General features: G+C 39.4%; 1 protein-coding gene across 1 annotated transcript in view; it reads left to right on the forward strand.

Moving 5' to 3' along the window:
- The window catches only part of UVRAG (UV radiation resistance associated), a 349759-nt gene that overhangs the window by 183134 nt on the left and 153416 nt on the right, over positions 1-13209 (forward strand). The window contains exon 11 of the mRNA XM_006882863.1: positions 967-1027. Coding sequence (XP_006882925.1) covers positions 967-1027 — 61 coding nt within the window. The remainder of the gene's footprint in view (positions 1-966; positions 1028-13209) is intronic.

Here is a 13209-nt window from a genome sequence, read left to right on the forward strand (position 1 = left end):
GCAACCTTAATTCTGGACTCTTGTGATAACCATAATACCCTATCATATATCGCTTTTAAACTGTTCTCTCCCTCGTCTGTTTCAATGCGGTACACATAATTTATCCAGTTTTTCGCAGTCTTACCCCAACCCTGATGTCAGTCCCATTCTACAGCAGTGGTACAATGCAGTATTTGTCCTTTTGTTACTGAGATATTTCACTCAGCATAACATCCTCCAGGGTCACCCATTTTGAATAATATTGCATGAGTTCCCTGTTTTTTCAATGCAGCATAGTATTTCATTGTGTGACTATACCACAGCTTCTCTATCCATTCATTTGTTGATGGGCACTTAGGTTGTTTCCAACTCCTTGTGAACAAAGCCATGGTGAACATGGGTGTGCATATATCTGCTTGGATGGCGGTTATGGTCTCTTCAGAGAATCTTAACAAATTCCTTTTAAGTTTTTCATTACTAGCTGTAAATTGGTGAAAAGACAATCTTAATAAAAGTTTTGCATGATTTTTCCCTTGAATATGACATTATAAAAAATTTACATGCATAGAAACTGAGCAAGAAAGTAGTAAAATCAATTATTGTGTACTCATCACCTAGTTTCAACAATTATAATGCTTTGAGTACAGGAAAGTAACATCTGAGTTAACACTGAAGTACTGAATTTTTCAAGATAGCTCTTAAATGTCTTTGAAAGATATGTGTATATACATGAAGATGTTATTGTGGTACAATATTTAAAGCATCTGGATACAAACTAAAAGGTTCGTGTTTTGAGTTCACCAGCAACTTTGCAGGAAAAAATACATGTCAGTCTGTTTCCATAAAGATTACAGCCTAGGAAGCCCTCCCGAGCTATTCTGTCCAGCCTTACAAGGTCACTTTAAGTCAGGATGAATTCACTGGCAATGAGTTAATGTATATTATATGTATGAATGTATTAATTTCATCCTTTGGTTAAATTCACAGAATGAACATAAAGATTACTTTGTATGTGGTGTCAAGTTGCCCAATTCTGAGGACTTCCAAGGTATTCTATTTCTTTCTTCTAAAGATTTTATGTGTCAACATGTGGTTTTCTATTACAAAAGAGAATCGAGATTGCTCAAAGTGTAGGTTGTATAGTCCTTTGTCCAGAAGGTTTTGGGGACTTCTGTCCTTTTCCAATTGTAGATATATTGTTAAGTATCATCAAGTTGGGTACAACCCATAGTGACTAAATACAGAGTCAGATTCCCTGATGGAAGGCATAGAGCATATTTGATCTAATATTGGTAGAAAAATTATTGAATCTTATATTTAAAATTTGAAACAATAGTTTTAAAATGGATTTTAATAAAATCAGGCAGCAGGATTCTTGTGTTTACATTAGTAATCTCCCTTTTTTATTTTATTTTAATGGAAAAATATATATGTTACTGAGAGAGAAGAACAAATACTGCTCTGTGCTATTGTTATTTGGAAGGTCATTTTCCTTTTGATAGTTTTGAAAATTAATATTATTGCATTCTCATAGGTCAAATTATACTCTTTTCCCTCATTTTCATTTTTAAAACTTACACTAATGATAGTATAGAATATGGCTAATGGTAATTCCTATCTTTTATTTGTAAAAGGATTATTTTTGCTAACAAGATAAATTCTTTAAACTGCTAGTCTAAACAGTTTTATAGATTATTTCCAAAGCTAACATATTCCGTATTTGAGAAGAAATTATTCAAGAAGAAAGCATTACTAATTATGATAAGAACTGTCTTTTGTTTTCCTGTAAAGAAACTAATGTGAGTCTGTTAGATTTTGGATTTTTGTTTGTTTGTTTGTTGTTTAATTTTTTAACATATAGGGCTGTTATGAGCTAGTAATTACTTGCAAACAACACTTAACTATTTTACTTTATTGACCTCTTTGGGCCTTACAGCATCCCGTCTTTGAGTAGTTAGGACACATTGCTGTCCTCTGATGGTGGAGGTGGTAGGGAATTGAGCCACTAACCCACAAGCTGTGCCACTCTTGTGGTTCAAGAGGAGAGCCTGATTACCTCAGCTTCAAGCCCTTAGATCATTTCAAAGGTTACATACATCACTTGCCCTAAACTACATAGTTTATAGAAGTCGCGTAACTTTTGAGATGATTTTTCAACCTACAGTGTGAGTATTTATGTCCTGTTTGCTTCACTGGTTGTTCTAACCATTAAATCAGATCTAACAGTATCTAGAAAAGCATACAATTTTGGGGGTGGGGAAATAGAAGCATTCAACTTTGATAGTTACACAAACTAGAGAGAATGTAAGTAGCCGGTGGAAACTTTGTAGCCAGTGGAGCCTTAGCGCTGATTTTCTCTGACTTCTCCTTTCATGTTTCACCATCACACTCTCGTTTTTATTTGCTCTGCGGACTCAGTCAAAAGTCAAAGTCATTGCCGTGGGACCAACTCCTGGTTGACCCTCCACAGTAGGTTTTCAGAGGCTACAGATAGCATTGAGAAGACGGCCCGTCTTTCTCCTGTAAAGTATCTGGTACATTTGAACCACCTGCCTTTGGGTTGGCAGCACAATTCCTTACCCACTAGGCCACCATAGCTTTCTTGTGGGACCTGTTGTTGTTATGTGCCATTGAGTTGAGTACGATTCATAATGACCCTATGAACAATCGCTCTGAACCTTGACCTATCGTGAGCCAGCCTCACCATGTTTAACACACTTGTCCCCATTGCCAGAGTCGCAATGTCACCCCATCTCATCTAGGGTCTTCCTCTTCTGCTTTTCTGACCCTCTACCTTTTCCAGGATGTGTCCTTCTCCAAGGACTGGTCCCTCCTGGTGATATGATCAAAGTGTGTGGGATGGAGCTTTAAAGAATTGCACTGCTAACCCAAAGTCTGTCCTTCTCTGGTGCTTGGAATCCTCCAGCAGCTGTGGCAGGGAAGATGGGCAGTCTCCTCCTGTGTGATTTAAGGCCTTCAAAAACCCACTCATGGATCAGCTATGAGTCAGTTCTGACTCTACAGTTATGAGTTTGTATGAAGTATATTTTGCTTACTTTATCTATAACCCTCATAAAAACAAAGGAAAATAGTAAAGAAGGTGGTATAGTTCTCATTTTTCAATGTGCAGATTCAGAGTTGGAGCTCTTCAGTGACTTGTTTAAGGATATGAAGCCCAGTGATGGTTTGCATTATACAATGTCCTTTTCAACTCTCTAATGAGTAAAAAGGGTCTCTTATTTCTGTTACATTAGAAACTCGTACCTGACCCTCTGTTAGGTTTTCAAGGTTTTAAATTGCATGGGAAAAGTCTTCCTATCTTTCTTCCCCGTAAAAATGTGTATTGATGCTAATTCTAGACAAAGTTGTGTTATCTTGAAGCCTGCGACTCATCTTCTTCCTCAATCATTCATTTACCAAATAGAAATTGAAGACTGTGTGTCCTGTGTCAGGTTCTGGAATTTAGAGCATTCATTTGAGACATTAGCTGATTGAGCAGAAATTATTCCAGAGGAAAGCATTGCTAATCACCATCAGAACTTTCTTCCATTTTCCTTTAAATAAACTGTTGGGGTGGTGGTGTTGTTTTCTTGTGATCTCCTAATGGATGGGTTGTCCTGAATCAGAATTGACATGACAGCAACTAGCAAAACAAACATTCTCTCTCTTCCTAGAGCTTAAAGCCTATTGAGGAAGACAGTCAATACACAAGAAAAGAAATATTTCATAAAAGAATATGCTGTCATAGAGAATAGTGGTAACCGACTTGAAATTGAAGGGAGCTCTGGTGGCATAGAGACTTAAGCTCCTAACCCAAAGTTGGCACCTCTCTGGCAGTTTGGATCTGCCAGTGGCTCTGCTGAAGAAAGATAGACTATCTCCTCCTATGCAGTTTACAGCCTGAAGGGTCACTTATGAATTGGTTCCTGCTCTACAGCAGTGAGCCTGACTTGGAATTGATTCCATGACATCTAAAACAATCAGAGGAGTTTCTTTGAGAAAAATTGAACCTAAGATTCGGAAACTGTGAAAGAGCCTGCTCTGTGGTAGCTCGGTGAGCAGCATTCCTAGACGAGTGGGCAGCGAGTACAAAGAACATGACGGAGGAGTGACTTTGGCATATCTGAAGAAACTGAGGTGGGGCTGTGCCACAGAATACCTCTCTTTTGAATAAATCATTTAATCTCTGAGCTTACTTTTTTCACTTGTAAAATAGGAAGATAACTGCATCTCCAAATCCCTTGTGATGGTTGAATGAGATAATAATGCAAAGAGATTTTCATATAGTAACTATTGAATAGGTAGAAAGTAAAACCTGTGAAAGTTGGAAGCTGTGTAAGGAGAAGCCTGCCAGAAAAGCAGAAGGCTCAAGCTTTCCACTGAAACAAGTGACAGAGAAGCGGTAAGTCTGCATCTGCTAGAGGCTGAAAACTTGTGAAATATGGAAAAACAAGGCAATTCCATCCACTTCTGACTCAACACAGATTTTACTGTCATTGGAATTAGTTGCAAGAGGCGAGAAGGGAAGGAAAGAAAGAACTTGTAAGGCTGGAGCATAGTGAGCAAGGAGAGGAGTGGTATCAGAGGAGGGAGTAGATGTCCACCAGCTCTCAGGCGAGCAGAGGTGTGAGGCCCATAAGCAGCTTCGATTTTATTCTTGATGACATGAGAAACCCCTGAAGGACTTCATGAAATAGAGTGACATAAGCGGATTTGTTTATTTTTAACGTCACTCTGACTGCTAGCTTCAAATTCATGTGAAAGGAAGCATTAGGGAAATACGAGTATCAGTGAGTGGTGTTCTAGGTGGGATCTTTCTTGATTCTGTCTTTGTGTTCTGTAAGTTCCTAGTTTCCTAATTTAATAGCTTTTCTAATTAGCTGCACTTAGAATGTCCAAGAAGCTTAATATATTCTATTTGAGCAATTAGTGTAACTTTTTAATGCAGTTGCTGAAAAAAAAAATGTGTTAATAAGAGATAAAATGAAAGGCTTGGAACAGATGAGGGAAAGAACTGTTTAAAAGGAATATATGATTAGGCGTTATATATATACAACAACAGCCCAGAATAAGAGGTACATAATTGTAAAGAGAATTAGGGTGAGGAGGTAAGTAATTGTGCGACAAGGAATGAATATTTTTTTTTAAAGTGAACTAGGGGAGGGGGAAAGGAAGGAGGGGAGGTAAAATGTGCAATGAATGAATGAAAATCTAACTTTTCTGTAAACTTTAATTAAAATCACAATCTTTTTAAAAGAAAATTTTATTTTAAAAAAATAAAAGCTTGTGTTAGTTTTTTAGAACTGCTCTGGTAGCCTGGTGGTAAGAAGCTGAGCTGCAATGCCGAAGGCACACGGTTTGACTCTCAGCTGCTCCGCAGGGGAAGGATGGGCAGTCTCTTCGTGTGCAATTAACTGCCTCTGAAAACCTACCAGAGGGTCAGCCATGGGTCAGTTCCGACTCAACGATACACAACAACAACAATATAACAGATTTAAGGGAGCTCTGCTGGCCTAGTAATAAGAGGCTGTGTTGAGATCCTGAAGGCATGCAATTTGAATCTGCCATCAGCTCTGTGGTGGAAAGATGGACAGTCTCCTCTCTTGAGATTAAATGCCTCTGAAAACCCGCAGAAGGTTCAGCTATGGGTTGATTATGACTCAGTAGCACATAGCAACAACAGCATAATAGATTACCACAAACTGAATGGTTTAAAACAATAGCATTCTATTCCCTTGCAATACTAGAAGCTCAGAGTGTCTGTAGGGCCATGCTTTCCTTGAAGGTTTTAAAGGAAGGCTTCATCTTTGTTTCTTCCTCCTTTCTGGAGGTTGCAGGCAATCCTTGACTTAGAAATACACCATTTCCACCACTGTCTGCATCTTCACATGGTATTTTCCCTGTGTGTCTGTGTCTCTTCTCTCTTAAGCATACCAGTCATACTGGATTAGGCCCCCTCTGATGACCTCATCTTAACTTGATTACATCTGTAAAGGCTCTGTTTCCAAATAAGGTCCTTGGGATGAAGATTTCAACATATCCTTTTGAGGGATACAATTCAATCCATAACAGCCCCTATCACTAACTACAGCCTCAAAGAATTAAAAAACAAACACAAACCCTAAACCATTTAAAGCATCAATGGTAATATTATTTTTATGCACTTTTGAGTTGGAACTGACCCTTCAGCAGGTTTTCAGAGGCAGTTAATCACAAGGGAGGAGATTGCTTGTCTTTCTCTAGCAGAACAGCTGGTGTTTTAGAACCATGTACCTTTGTGTTGGTAGCCCAATTCCTTACCACTAAAAGCCACCAGAGCTTTGATAAATGTCGATAGTTGTAGAAGAGCTTCAGGCCTTTTTTTCGTAGGGTGGCTATGAGTCGTGCATGACTCGAAGGCAATCGGCAACAGCAGCAACAAGAAGAAGCCACTCCCTATGGTAGTATGTTGTTGTGTACCAGAGTGAGAACTGACCCATAGCTGACCCTCCAGTGGGTTTTCAGAGGCAGTTAATTGCACAGGAGCCGATTGCCCATCTTTCGCCCTTGGAGCAGCTGGTGTCCTCGAACCACTTGTCTTTTGGGGTTGCAGCACAGCTTCTTGCTGCTAGGCCACCAAAGCTCCCTTATGGTAATATAGGCACATTGACTTGCATTTACTAAATGTATTACCTGCCCTCTATATGTAAACTGTGCCAGCTGCTGAGGATGTGCAAAGATGGTTATGAGAGCAATCCTCCCTCAGTGAGAAGACAGTCCATTTCAGAGCTTCAGCTTATTAATCAAGCCATCCAAGAAGTGTTTATTGAATTCATATTGGCGACCTAGTGGTAAGAAGCTGCACTGCAATCCTGTAGTCACACAGTTCAAATCCACCAGCTGCTCTGCAGGAGAAAGATGGGCAGTCTCCTCCCATGCTAGTAACAGCCTCTGAAAATTCTCCAGAGGATCAGCTGTGGGTCAGTTCTGATTCGATGGTACACAACAACGTTTCTAACTTAGAAGTTTATATTATAACCGGTAGCTAGAAACAGTATGCAAAGGCATTTGACTGTGTAGATCATAACAAACTATGGCTGACTCTGAGAAGAATGGGAATCCCAGAACTCTTGATCATTCTAATGCTAAACTTATACTTGTACCAGGAGGCAGTCGTCAGAACAGAGCAAGGGAACACTGCATGGTTCAAAATTGGGAAGGGCGTATGCCTGGGATGCATCCTATCTCCATACCTTTTCAACCTATATGCAGAACAGATTATGGATTGAGGCTCAATGTCAAGAAGACAAAGATTCTCACCACTGGACCAATTGGCAGCATCAGGATGGATGGTGAAGAGATTGAGATTGTACACAGCTTTAGTTTGCTTGGTTCCACAGTCAACAGTCTTGGCACCAGCAGCCAGGAAATTAAAAGGCGCATTGCCATGGGAAAGTCTGCTGTTAGGGACCTCTCCAAAGTACTGAAGATCAATGGTGTCTCTCTGGAGACTAAGATGCGTCTGATACAGGCTATGGTCTTTGCAATCACCTGTTATGCATCAGAGAGTTGGACAATAACCAAGGAGGATAGAAGGAGAATTGATGCCTTTGAGCTGTGGTGCTGGAGAAGAGTATTGAGAATACCATGGACTGCTAGGAAAACAAACAGATTTGTCCTGGAAATGGTTAAACTGGGCGGCTCCTTGGAGGCAAGGATTCTGAGGCTCCGTCTAACATACTTTGGACTTGTTGTGAGGAGAGACCGGTCCTTGGAGAGGGACATCATGCTTGGGAGGGTGGAGGGACAGCGCAGGAGAGGAAGGCCCTCTATGAGGTGGATTGATTCGGTGACTGGGATAATTGGAATGGGAGTGTCAGAGACAGTGCGATTGGCACAGGACAGAGCAGAGTTTAGGGCTGTTGTACATAGGGTCGCTATGAGTCGCAAGCGACTCAATGGCACATAACAACAACAACAACAGCTAGGAACAGAAAAATGGGGATCATAGTACTTGAACTGGAGAAGAAATAATGTTTCCCTATTAAAAGAGGGCATTTAAGGTTTGGTGAGTAGAATATTATGACATTTATTTCTTTATTATTACTTTTTTTTTTAATGAAGAAACTGAGACTCCAAGATTACAGAGTTTTCCACTGAGTCATACTAGTCATTGCAGAGCTAAAATGATCTTTCGTCTGTTTGATTCTGAGGTCCATGTTATGACTGTCATGTGTCTCAGTTTTCTTCCTTGTTTTTAATAACCCCTACCAAACTTTTGGCAGCTTTTTCAGTCATCTGTAGCAACTGTGTTCTGGTTAGTCTATGATATTCGTGATACTTTGCTGGCTAGACTTTACATTATATGAGTTGGATATTATTTGGAAAACTTTACCATAGTGATCCAACATTTATTGTGATTTTCCTAAACAAGTAAGTTACTGTTAAAGGATGCCAGAGAGTCCTGGGCACAACCATAGAAAGTTGTACAGTAAAGGATATTCTTCTGAGTTCCATTGTCCAAGACATATAGCCTTTTTAAAACACACACACACACACACACACACACACACACACACACACACACACACACACACACACACACACACACACACACACCCTCTGCGTGAGTATTTTTAAGTAATCCATAACACGAGAGCCTTTTGTGGTAATGAGACCCAGATTTCCCTCTGTGTCTGTATCCCTTTATGCAGTCATGATTTCTTGGAAAGGAGAGCCCATATGTCAAACAGTGTCTTATTGAAAACAAGGAATAATTCCATAGATGCTGTGGCAGTGATTAGTCTTAAATATTTTGTCCTGTCTGGGCCAGTGGGTGCTTGATTCCATATCAAATCTACTGATTAAGAAGGCAGAATGGGAAGAGTTTTTAGATCATTTACTGTACTTTATGCATTTGAGTTTGAATTGCTTGTCCTTAAAATATAAACCAAGGAAATTTAGCTTTAAATAACTCACGTTTTAAATGACCATTGTGTGTATGTATGTACTTTATTGCTTGAAAATTAGCCACAAGTTGGCAGTCCTGAGTGGTTACCTCTATTTAACACAATTTTTTTTTAAATATTACAAGGAAAGTTTGGGGTGGTGTGCTTGGTTTTTTGGTTTTGTCTGTCTTTGAGCCTTTTTAAACATGTTGAAATTTGAATCTTCATTTCTTACCTGAGCCTTACAGTTCATTCTTGTTCCTCTCTGCTCCTCCTGTTTTTCCTGTGACTTCTCACCGTCCATACTATCTGAGACTTCCCTAGCCCCAGCTCAGCGTAAGGAATACAAACCTGTGCTCTGCGTTAGGCTTTAGGCACGTCATCAGTGCTTACTGGAAAAGCACACCCCAGGGAGCCAGGTTTTGGCTTTGGCAGGTAAAAAGTCTTTCAGATCTCAGAATACTGGAAACCTTAAACCTTTTGGTTCTTTAGCTAAAGTGATTGGCAACAGAATGTGACATCTGAGGTTGCATGGCCAGCAGTCGCTGTAATTAACCACATGAGCTCACGCTTTCCCACTGGAGGTTCTCAGTGGTCTTGGGGTGATGAAAGTGACTTCCCTACCAGGAGGTGGTTTTCCTTTTGAGGGTATAGGAATACCCGTGGGTCCTGTAATGCTTGTCCCATGGTCCTTTTAAAATGCTTTTTAATATAAAGCCTCAATATTGGAAATCCAACACCACCATGTTTAACAGGGAGGCTGTGGCTAAGCACCAGTGGCCTGGAGTGGGAAACAATCTAAGATTGTTAATAGGTGGAGCAGGGAGTCTGTGGTGAGTGTGAGTAACCCGAATCAAAGCTGATTTTATCCAGTTTTCAGTATTTTGCTGTTTCTTTATAGTTTCTGATTTCCATGTATAGGTTTCTCTCCTTAAAATGAAACAAAATTATTTTGCTCGTTGGAGAGAGATAATGTTAGGAAGCCCGTTTTTGTTCTTTCAGAGAGAGGTGTGGATGTAGTCATCAAAATAAGAAAAAATATTTTTGTAATATTTATCCCTTCAGTAATATGGGGGAGAAAGTAGATGTTTAAATGCTTAGAATTGAGTACATTTTTATAAAATATTCATGTTTAAAAAAAAAATATTCATGTTTTGGGTTTGTTAGGTATGTTTGGTTTTTTTAAAAAAAAACAACAACAAAGGCTTATTATGAGACCTGTTACTGCTTTCTGGAATTTTTAAACTGCAATTACCTTCTCTCTCTTCCTTTTCCCTCAAAAGAAGGTTATTTTTAGCTTTTTTTTTTCTTTCTAAAAAGCCCAAAACACTTAAGAAGCTTTATTAAAAACTATAAAATACAGAGACACTAGATTCTCAGTTTAAAGTTGATTGCATCTTCCAGAACTTTCTCACCATTCTTATCACTATTGAAAAACAAGCCAAAACCAAATTCTATGTCCAAAATAACAATCTCTGGTAAAATTCTTCTCATGGTTCTAAAGACCAAACCCTTTTATTCGTAGGAATATTTTTCATTTACTAAGTCCTTTTCTTTACAGAAGGACGTCTGGTGGTGTAATACCTTACATGTTGCACTACTAACCTTAAGGTCAATGTTACAAATCCAGTAATTGCTCCACAAGAGAAAGATGGGCAGTCTCCTCCCTCAGAAACTCCCTGGAGGGGTGCTCTGAATAGGGATCAATGGGATGGCAATGAGTTTGGACTGGATTCTTTACAGAAAGCATAAAGCACAGTACCACAACCTCTGAGGGAGTCCCCAGGCCCAGCTGTGACTCCAGGTTTGGATAAGGAGCTGTATTCTTAAACTTATTTCATCAGTCATGATTTCTACTTATGTAACTACATACCTTTGGATCTCTCTTTTCCCATCTTTAAATGTATAGAATCAATCAGAATTTGTGCTTTCTTACATTTTCCTTGGTGTTAATGTTGTTGTTAGGTGCCATTATGTAGAATATGACTCATAGTGACCCTATGAACAAAAGATCTGAACCCTATTTTGTCCTGTCCTACCCTCGCACTTCCTGACATGCAAGAGCTCATTGCTGCAGTCACCATTGCAGTCCTGGTAGAGGGTCTTTCTTTCCTTCACCGACCCTCCACCCTTCTCAGCATCATGTCCCTCTCCAAAGAGTAGCCCCTCCTGGCAACATGCTGAAAGTATGTGAAATGAAACCTCATCATTCTTGCCTCCAAAGACTACTCTGGCTGCATCCTCTCCAAGACATGTATCTGTTCTCTTGGCCATCCATGGGATGCCACAAAAAGGTGCCAGTTCTTTTTCTGTCATCCTTATTCATTGTGTAGCTCTCAGATGCATAACAAGTGATTAGAAAGACTATGGCCTGAATCAGATGCACCTTAGTCCTGCAACTAACATCATTACTCCTCAATAATTGGAGAAGTCCCAAATGGCATATTTTCCTAGTGCAATGCATTTCCTTATTTCCTGACTGCTGGTACAAAGGGTATTAATTGTGGATTTAAGCAAGATGAACCTTTTGACAGTTTTAATCTTCATTGTATCCATCATGATGTTGCCTATCAGTCCAGTGGTAGGAATCTTTGTTTTCTTGACATTGAGATGCAATCCATACCGAAGGCTGCATTCCTTGATCTTCTGCAACAAGTGCTTCAAGTCCTCCTCACTTTCAGCAAGTAAGGTTGTATCATCTGTATAGCACAGGTTATTGAATCTCCCTCCAACCCTGATGCCACGCTCCTCTTCACAGAGTCCAGTTTCGTGGAGAATTTAGATAATTTGTATGAGGAGAATGTGAAAAATAGAAATCAGAAAATAGTTGAGCTAAGGTCATCACAGTTATTTTAGGTCATCTCTCTTCAAGAAAAATGTGCATCCACATTTATATGCATATACTTTAGAATATTTTGGGGGGTTTTTTTAAGAATATTTTTATAATACTATAAAGCAAACCATTTGGGGAAATTTTTGTTTGTTTTTTTATTTTCTACTAATTTATTTACAAAATTCTAATGTATTGTTTTCAAGAACAAATTCTTTCAATTTCCCTCACTCTCCCACCCATCAAATTGTACAACTCCATGATTAATCCCCCTGCCCCTACATATCCTCATCCCTCTGCTTCCAACCTCTCCCACCTTATACTCATTCTACAATAATGGTTTTATACAATATTTATCCTTGTGGGACTGAGTTAGTTCACTCAGCATAATGTTCTCCAGGCCTTCCCTAGTTAGGTAATAATTTATAAAATCATTGCTCCTGTGTGCTGTATAGTATTCCATTGTGTGAATGTACCATAATTTCTCAGTCCATTTATTTGTGGTTGGGCATTTGAGCTGTTTCCATGTTCATGTTATGGTGAATAATGCTGCTGTGAACATTGGTGTACAAATCTCTGTGCCTCAGTTCTCATATTCTCAGAGTGTATTCCAAGTCATGGAATAGCTGAGTCATATGAAATTTCTATGTTTGGCCTCTTGAGGAAGCGCCAAACTGCTTTTCAGAATGGTTGTGGGTGGGGGGCTTAGTGTTAAGAAAAGCTGAAAATGTTTCTGTTGCATTACTCCAAGTTGTGAGTACATGAATGATCATGGGATTAGGTCTGTCTGAGATGATGAGATTGTCTCAGGATATGGCAGGATTCAGAGCTAATGTACATAGGGTCACTATGAGTTGCAAGCAATTCAATGGCACATAACAACAAGGTGATAGCAGAAATCTTAATGACAATTTAAATGCAATTGCATGTGGCTTCTTTCTTTTTAACATGTGGCTTCTTAAAAATTAAATTCTATGTCTGTCTGTAGAGTGTATACATCCATTACAATAGTTGCCTCCATCTACATTGTTGTTGTTATGTGCCCTCAAGTCACCTGCGACTCATAGCGACCCAATGTACAACAGCCCTAAACCCTGTTCTGTACTGTGCCAGTCCCACTGTCTCCGACACACCCACCCCCACTACTCCAGTCACTGAATCAATCAAAAAAATACCTTTCCTTTTACCTGTGTCAGACTTCACAAAGTCACTTATACAGCCCTGCCTTTGCCAGTATCAAATGCAAATTCCTCAAGGATGTTATATGCAATTTTGCTTTACTTTTAGTGTTGTAAAGAACTGATATCCGTTTCAATCCACCAGCATTCACTGAGGGAGAACAATGAGCAGTCTCCCCCTGTAAAGATTTATAGACTCTCAGAAATCTGATGAGGTTCACTGTGAGTCAGAATCAACTTGACAGCAAAGGGTTTGTGTTTTTATAAAATTATCTAGAACATCATTAATAGGTAA

Source organism: Elephantulus edwardii, unplaced genomic scaffold, assembly GCF_000299155.1.
Source record: "Elephantulus edwardii isolate Elephantulus edwardi_28Jun2011 unplaced genomic scaffold, EleEdw1.0 scaffold00025, whole genome shotgun sequence".
NCBI lineage: Eukaryota > Metazoa > Chordata > Mammalia > Macroscelidea > Macroscelididae > Elephantulus > Elephantulus edwardii.